At 48.7% G+C, this 8,366-nt stretch overlaps 2 protein-coding genes and 1 pseudogene across 3 annotated transcripts; 1 reads left to right on the top strand and 2 right to left on the bottom strand.

The window, feature by feature from the left end:
* Positions 1-292: 292 nt before the first annotated feature.
* On the top strand, positions 293-5,057 carry LOC141584660 (protein SET-like; annotated as a pseudogene).
* Positions 3,779-4,653, bottom strand: LOC101032679 (transcription factor BTF3). The gene has a single exon (XM_010349600.3). The coding sequence runs from the start codon at positions 4,537-4,539 to the stop codon at positions 4,051-4,053; it is 489 nt and encodes a 162-aa protein (XP_010347902.1). The 5' UTR covers positions 4,540-4,653; the 3' UTR covers positions 3,779-4,050.
* Positions 5,058-6,343: 1,286 nt separating the features above from the next.
* On the bottom strand, positions 6,344-8,216 carry HDDC3 (HD domain containing 3). Of its 2 annotated transcripts, none has more exons than XM_074400044.1 (4): positions 7,847-8,216; positions 7,477-7,532; positions 7,293-7,367; positions 6,344-6,828 (listed from the first exon to the last, which is right to left on the bottom strand). In XM_074400044.1, the coding sequence occupies exons 1-4, from the start codon at positions 8,112-8,114 to the stop codon at positions 6,775-6,777; spliced, it is 453 nt and encodes a 150-aa protein (XP_074256145.1). In that variant the 5' UTR covers positions 8,115-8,216; the 3' UTR covers positions 6,344-6,774. The 2 variants fall into 2 exon arrangements, with proteins under 2 accessions (XP_074256145.1, XP_003921651.3); XM_003921602.4 differs by having other exon boundaries at positions 7,127-7,367; positions 7,847-8,015.
* Between the last annotated feature and the right edge of the window lie 150 nt (positions 8,217-8,366).

Genomic DNA, 8,366 nt, shown 5'->3' with positions numbered 1-8,366 from the left:
CGGCTGGGCATAGTGGCTCACGCCTGTAATCCCAGCACTTTGGGAGGCCGAGGCAGGTGGATCACCTGAGGTCAGGAGTTTGAGAGCAGCCTGGCCAACATGGTGAAGCCCCGTGTCAATGAAAAATACAAAAATTAGCTGGGCATGGTGGTGTATGCTTGCAGTCCCAGCTACTCTGGAGGCTGAGGCAGGAGAATCACATGAACCTGGAAGGCAGAGGTTGCAGTGAGCTTAGATCGCACCACTGCACTCGAGCCTGGGTGACAGAGCAAGACTCCATCTCATAAAACAAACAAAATATGTTAAATCTCTACCTCACAGCATCCATACAAATTAGTTCCAAAGGGAAAGTACACTACAAAATTACTCAAAAAAAACCTTACACCTCTGGTGTGGGATGGTCTTTTCTAAACTTTAACATGAGACTTAAAAGATAGAAGGGGAAAGGATAAGCAGATTTTGCAACCAAAAAATGTTGAAAGTTTCTGTGTGATGGAAAACATCAAGGTTAAAACACAAATGACATATGGAAGGAAATACTTGCAACACATTTAAAAAAATAGGAGTTCAATTACTTTAGGAGAAAAGCTTGCTTTGGGGTCCTTAGAGAATGTCACTGGAGACTGCTAAGCAGCCACCTAAAGACGAAAGTGTCAGGGCCGAGTTCTTCCAGGTCGGCAGAGTTGTTGCTGCCCGCATTAGGCCACACAGTGGAACCCTGTCTATATCACAGCAGAAGAAATAGGATTATCAATGTGAAGTGCTTGGCGTGGTGCCTGGTCTGTATGACAGCTCCACCAATGTGAGCTATAATCCTATTAGTAAAGGATGCTAAGCAGTTCCACTGCGGCAGGTGTTATTTGCTGGTAGAATTCGTAATCAAACAATGGGGGAATCTGTGAGCGCCTAGAAAATTAGCAGAATAAAGGATACTATCTTTGGAGGCCTTAAATGTGCAATGAAATTATTTGTCTGACAGAAACAAATGCTTAATTCTATTTACTAGCATTTAAAATGATTTAAGGCAGGCCCCGCCCACCTCCACCCCTACGTCCTGCCCACTGCTCAGCTTCCGGTGCAGGACTGCCTCTGGCCAGTTCCGGCTCTTCCCGGAAGTCCCTGTTGCTTAGCAACCGAAGTAACGTGCAAGGCCGAAGGGCAAGGGGGTTGTGTATCACCGACCTTCCCAGCGGCTTGGGGAACCAGGAAGCTGCAGTCCCCCACCGGCCCAATTACGTTGCTGCTGGGATCTCTACCGTGCCCAGCAATGGTTGTCAGTAAGCAGGGGGTACTCCTTTCCAAAACATCTTTTCTTTTTTGAGACGGAGCCTCACGCCGGGTTCAAGCGATTCTTCCGCTTCAGCCTCCTGAACAGCTGGGACTACAGGTGCATGCCACTGCGCCAGGCTTTTTTTGTATTTGTAGTAGAGACAGGGTTTTGCCATGTTGGCCAGGCTGGTCTTGAACTCATGACCTCAGGTGTTTCGCCCGCTTCAGCCTCCCAAAGTGCTGGGATGATAGGCGCTAGCCATCATGCCCAGCCCCCTTCCAACTTTCTTAATGGGGAAAGCTGCTACCTTTCTTGAGCACCTATGAGTAACACCCCCCCAGAGGCACCGAGGAAGAACTGTGCAGACCCCAGGCACAGTTAGTGTCTGAAGTATATAACTCACTGGCTACTTATTTCTAGCTTATATATGTAATCATACGAGTGTTCTGCCTGCTTCCGGACGAGCAAGAAGACTTGTGCTCTGGTTGTCAGACTTCCCCAGCGGCATGGCCCCCAAACGCCAGTCTCCACTCCCGCCTCAGAAGAAGAAACCAAGACCACCTCCTGCTCAGGGACTGGAGGAGACATCGGCCTCTGCAGGCTTGCGGAAGAAGGGAGAAAAAGAACAGCAAGAAGCAACTGAACACATTGAAGTAAAAAATGAAATAGACAGGCCGGGCGCGGTGGCTCAAGTCTGTAATCCCAGCACTTTGGGAGGCCGAGGTGGGTGGATCACGAGGTCGACAGATCGAGACCATCCTGGTCAACATGGTGAAACCCCGTCTCTACTAAAAATACAAAACATTAGCTGGGCATGGTGGCGCGTGCCTGTAATCCCAGCTACTCAGGAGGCTGAGGCAGGAGAATTGCCTGAACCCGGGAGGCAGAGGTTGCGGTGAGCCGAGATCGCGCCATTGCACTCCAGCCTGGGCAACAAGAGCGAAATTCCGTCTCAAAAAAAAAAAAAAAAAATGAAATAGACAGACTTAATGAACAAGCCAGTGAGGAGATTTTGAAAGTAGAACAGAAATATAACAAACTCCGCCAACCATTTTTTCAGAAGAGGTCAGAATTGATCGCCAAAATCTCAAATTTTTGAGTAACAACATTTGTCAATCATCCACAAGTGTCTGCACTGCTTGAGGGGAGGAGGGTGGGAGGACGAAGAGGCACTGCATTATTTGACCAGGGTTGCAGTGACAGAATTTGAAGATATTAAATCAGGTTACAGAATAGATATTTATTTCGATGAAAATCCTTACTTTAAAAATAAATTTCTCGGCCGGGCGCGGTGGCTCAAGCCTGTAATCCCAGCACTTTGAGAGGCCGAGGCGGGTGGATCACGAGGTCAAGAGATCGAGACCATCCTGGTCAACATGGTGAAACCCCGTCTCCACTAAAAATACAAAAAATTAGCTGGGCATGGTGGCGCGTGCCTGTAATCCCAGCTACTCAGGAGGCTGAGGCAGGAGAATTGCCTGAACCCAGGAGGCGGAGGTTGCAGTGAGCCGAGATCGCGCCATTGCACTCCAGCCTGGGTAACAAGCGAAACTCCTTCTAAATAATAATAATAATAATAATAAAGATAAAAAAATAAATTTCTCTCCAAAGAATTTCATCTGAATGAAAGTGGTGATCCCTCTTCAAAGTCCACCGAAATCAAATGGAAATCTGGAAAGGATTTGATGAAACGTTCAAGTCAAACGAAGAATAAAGCTAGCAGGAAGAGGCAGCATGAAGAACCAGAGAGCTTATTTACCTGGTTTACTGACCATTCTGATGCATGTGCTGATGAATTAGGAGAGGTCGTCAAAGGTGATATTTGGCCAAACCCATTACAATACTACTTGGTTCCTGATATGGATGATGAAGAAGGAGGAGAAGAAGAATTCTTGATGATGATGATGATGAAGAGGAGGAAGGATTAGAAGATATTGATGAAGAAGGGGAGGAGGATGAAGGTGAAGAAAATGAAGATGATGAAGGGGAAGAAGGAGAGGAGGATGAATGAGAAGATGACTAATAGAACACTGATGGATTCCAACCTTCCTTTTTTAAAATTTTCTCCAGTCCCTGGGAGCAAGTTGCAGTTTTTGTTGTTGTTGTTGTTGTTGTTTTTTCTTTTTCCCTCTTGTGCTCAGTCACCCTGTTTTTGAGGTCTCTTTACACCATGGTTCTCAACTTATTTGGGGGGAAATGTGTTGAGCAGGATACAATGGGAAAAGAGTCTCTACCCTTTCTGTTTGAAATTCATTTTTATCCCTTCCTGTCTGAACAAAAACTGTATGGAATCAACACCACCGAGCTCTGTGGGAAAAAAGAAAAACCTGCTCCCTTCGCTGTGCTGGAAGCTGGAGGGTGCTGGGCCCCTGTGTAGTCGTGCAGAGAATTCCAGCTGTTTTCCTCCTTTCTCTGTATACTGGGCTCAGAGAGTACACGATGTCTCCATGTGAATATGGACAGCTAGCATTTACCAACATGTATCTGTCTACTTTCTCTCTCTTTTTTTTTTTTTTTTTTTTTACTAGGCAAAGAACTTTATTAACCTTGGTTTCAAACTTGATTCCCAGGCTTCTTCGGCTTAATTAGCTGCAAAGAATGAATTGTGTATAAGCAAAAAACTGAAAAGAGCTGCAGTGTCCAAGGGGCTTGGGCTTAAAAATATTAGAGATCTAGATTTTATCAGATCCATAAACAAAAATTTCTTAAAAAGCAGTCATAATATAAAATAGCAGCTCCCAGTAACTTCTTCAAGTTTTATCTTCAGAAGTTGACTCAATTCAGTTTGCCTTATTCTTGGAAGCCTCATCAAAATTCTCCACAAGATCTGGAACTTCATCATCATCCTCCTCTCCAGTAGCAAGTGGTGCTTTTCCATCCACAGATTGTTTGGGCAGAGCTTCAGCCAGTCTCCTTAAACTAGTCCGACTGTCTGCCCCAAGCTGGTTTAGGATGCTGGGTAGCATTTCTGTCAGCTGCTTTGTCTCAGCATGGCCTGTAATGGTGAAAGTGTTTGCTGCCAGAGATGCCTGAACTTTAGGGTTGTTAAAGTGGATCACTGTTCCTTGGTTTGTAAACATATTCACCTCTTCAATACCAGAGATATTGTTTACCCCTAACTTCTTTAAGGAGAACTGAAGTTTTTTATCATCTGCTGTGGCTGTTCTATGAACCACCTTCTTCTTTCTGCGAGCAGTTCCTTTCCCACCAATGCGCACTTGTGCCTGCAGTTTGGCGAGTTTTTCCTGGTTCATGATTGTTTCTTTCATCTTGTCGGAGCGGATAAGGGGTCGCGCGGGGGACTAGGGTTGGTGCTCAAGGGGTCTCGGGTGGACCAGCTGAGATTAGGCGCACACACGCGGGGACGCAAGATGGCAGCTCTACTTTCTCTTTTTTAAAAAAAGAAAAAAAAACTTGAAAAAATGGGGTTATAGAAGCTCAGCAAAGGGTGCGTTTGAGATGTTTGGGTGGGGTAAGTGGGCATTTTGACAACATGGCTTCTCCTTTGGCGTGTTTAATTGTGACATTTGACAGTCTTGCAGTTTAAGATTACACTTTTAAAATAAATTCTCTCCTAATGATGACTTGAGCCCTGTCACTCAGTGGGAGAATCAGCAGAACCTGTAGTCTCGTAATTGGAATTGACATTCTCTATTGTAATTTTGTTCCTGTTTATTTTTAAATTTTCTTTTTGTTTCACTGGAAAGGAAGGATGATGCTCAGTTTTAAATGTTAAAAGTGTACAAGCTGCTTTGTTACAATAAAACTAAATGTACACACACACACACACACAAATATAATCATACTTAGCTCCATATAATCTTTCTATATAATCATACAGGTACTGTAGTCGGAGCTATACCGACACATTTAGTGCTGATTTATATAATCCTTCTATATAACCATATAGTAGTTTGTAGTAGGAGGAATGCCTAGAGCAGTCACAGAACAGAAGGCCTGAGATCCTGCAAATAACCAAGGGAGAAGAACCCCTCTGGTGTGACCGCTCATGGCGGCTGTACACCGTCAGTCTTTTCTCAATTCTGTGCTAGCTCAAATCATCCACAAATATCTTAACACAAGTCTGTCAGCTCCCACTGCATTGGCTTACAACATCCTTCTAATAGAAATCCTGGCCGGGCGCAGTGGCTCATGCCTGTAATCCCAGCACTTTGGGAGGCCGAGGCGGGTGGATCACGAGGTTAAGAGATCGAGACCATCCTGGTCAACATGGTGAAACCCCGTCTCTACTAAAAACACAAAAAATTAGCTGGGCATGGTGATGCGTGCCTGTAATCCCAGCTACTCAGGAGGCTGAGGCAGGAGAACTGCCTGAACCCAGGAGGCGGAGGTTGCGGTGAGCTGAGATCGTGCCATTGCACTCCAGCCTGGGTAACAACAGTGAAACTCCATCTCAAAAAAAAAAAAAAGAAAAAAAAGAAATCCTTTGAAGTCTCCAGCCTCCAGATAAAAACAGGTGTTGTGCACGATACCTGTTGCACACAGCCCACCTCCTTGTCTCGGTGACCTAATGGGTGTGGACCTCTTTTCTGTACACGACCCTCTACTACTGTGCACGGCATGGCCCCCTACTGCACACAGCCCACCTCTCTGCCCAGGTGACATAATGGGGTGGCCCCCTCACTTGTGACTCACGTGATTATGTATGCCCTATCACTAAGCCTATAGATGATAACTTCACTTACTATCCTTCCCCCTGCTTGTACCTAATAAATAGGTGCTTCTGCATGTCTCCGCTCATAGGTGGCATGGCCCCCGAAGTCCAGCTGCCCTTCACCAGTTCTTCAGCACAGCATAAGGGACACCCCACCACCCCGTGGTGCCAATAGCCCTACAAGCACCCATGTGTCAGGCTCCATCAGGCACATCACAATCTACCCTGATAATTACACAACCCATCTCATTGATAAGGAAGCCAGGCTCGGAGGGGCTAAACCCCCAACCTGAGGGAGGTGAGGCAGGGACACACAATTAGAACCCTGCTTTGCTGAAGGACAGGTATGCAGCCTACCAGTCCCCGACCCAGGAGGCTGGAGAAAGAACAGCAGCAGCTTACACCTTTACCCAGAGTTCTTTTTATTGTCCATAATGACTTAGGAACTAGTACTTATATCATCTCAAGTCCCTGAGGGGCCAGAAATCCCACCATGCAAAACAGCAAACAGACCCAAGACTTCGGGAGAGGCAGTGAGTGCATCAGAAATGGATGGATACATCTGATTCCCACACTCAGGGGGCTCAGCTTAGTTAGCAGGAGACCTTCAGATTGAGAAAAAATGCAAGTCTTTTTTGGCCTCTGATATCTGGGAAGGATGGAGGGAGCACGGGAGGCACAGAAAAGGTGTGTGAATCCTGTCCGGCCTGGACGAGGCTGGAGTTGTTCTGCTGGACAGCTCCAAGCACTGCTCAGAGTGTCAGTCCCCGCTCCTGGAACAGACGTTTTAGAGCCTCTTCCAGTTGCTGGTTTGTTCCCTGAAGCCCCTTCACCACCTGCGCTGCCCATTCGAAGTATTCCTGGACTCGATGTTCTGACCATCCTATGTAAGAATCGACAGAAACCTGCTAGCCTGATGTCAAAGACGGCACTGCCTTTTGCCTGCTTCCTGGCAAGCTTGGTTCAAGGCCGCGAGTTCCTGATGGGATGAGCTGTGCCATAAACTTGCCAGTGGCTCAGCTATTGTATTTTGACCTTATGAAAGCAGATCAAGAGCAGTCTAGTAGGATTAATTTGGGAATTAAGAATGCCCAGGGTTTTTCAGGGGGAACTGACCAACATGTGCCTTCAGAAGGTGGCATCCCCCTCCCCTTTCCCTTAGAGCCCATAGGAAAGCGTACCCTCTGGGGTGCAGCGATTCAGGTCCCTCAGATTGTGCAGCTTGTCTGCCAGCTTCACCAGTTTGGCCCCGGGGCTGCTGTGGGGCGCCTGCTCCACCTGCAGCCGCTTTCTCTCCAGCTTGGGCAGAGTCTTGTCATCTGTTACCTCCTCCACCAGGCACCTTACCTGTGCCCCAAAGTGTAGCTCCACCTCATCCAGGGTGGTGTCTGTGTCCTCCACCGTGTCATGGAGCAGGGCTGCCTGGGGACAACTTCCCATTCAGCCCTGAGATGCCAGCCAAGGGAGGCCCACTGCTGAATGGGGCCCCTGATCCCTATCCACACTCCGGGCAGAGAAGTGGGGAAGTTACCTGTAACACCGCAATGTCAGTGATTCCCGCCTCGTGGGTCAGGATCCGAGCCACACCTGACGGGGAGGGGCAAAGCAGGAAGTCAGCTCCGGGGGAGCCCCAGGGCGGTGTGTTGTGGGTTTCGGAGAGCCAGATGTGGCCCCTCGTGGCCTCTTACTAGCTGGGTGATCTTGGTTAAGTCCCTTACCCTCTCAGCGTAGACCGACAAAGGGAACGATCATGACTACCGCTCCAATTGTTATGAGGTTTAAATATTGCACTAAGCTTGGGACAAAATAGATGCTCAACGAGGTGGACGCCCCCCCACGGCTCTTTCCCACTCCCCACCCCCCAGGCGCCACAGCCGGTGCTCCGCGGCCGACGCGCCCACCGATGGGGTGGTTGATGTAGGGGGTCCCCTCGGGGTCCTTCCGCCGCTGCTGCCGGTGCTTGCGAGCCGCGAAGTCGACAGCCTCCAGCAGCTGCGCCGCCTCGGAGCCCATCGCGCGGAAGCGGCTGGCGACTGCGGCCGCGGGGGGCCCCCACGGAGCATTTACAGCGCCCTCTGGCGCCGAGGAGGCCCGGGGCGGGGGATCACGGAGGCGAATTCCGCGGGTTGAGTTGGGCCTGGCCCAGATGGATTCCTCTGGAGCTGACATGCCCAGTGCAGAGAGCAAGCGATGTGCGAAGCTGCCTTCAGCATCGCGGCCCCCAGTTCAGTGTGCTCTGTTGGGGGTGCAAGAAGAACATAAGCCTGGCTCTCTGGGAGCCTACAGTCTGTGGAAAAGAGGAAGACAGACGAGAAACCAGGCAGTGGTCTCACGGTGCACTGAATCCAGGGTGGGAAGGCTCAGGGGACTATGGGAGTGGGAAGAAAGGTCAATCCAGCTAGCCTCAGAGTCAGAGGCAGC

This window comes from Saimiri boliviensis, chromosome 5 (genome assembly GCF_048565385.1).
Source record: "Saimiri boliviensis isolate mSaiBol1 chromosome 5, mSaiBol1.pri, whole genome shotgun sequence".
NCBI lineage: Eukaryota > Metazoa > Chordata > Mammalia > Primates > Cebidae > Saimiri > Saimiri boliviensis.
The sequence above is the reverse complement of the archived record's forward strand: the minus strand, read 5'-3'. Positions and strand labels throughout refer to the sequence as shown.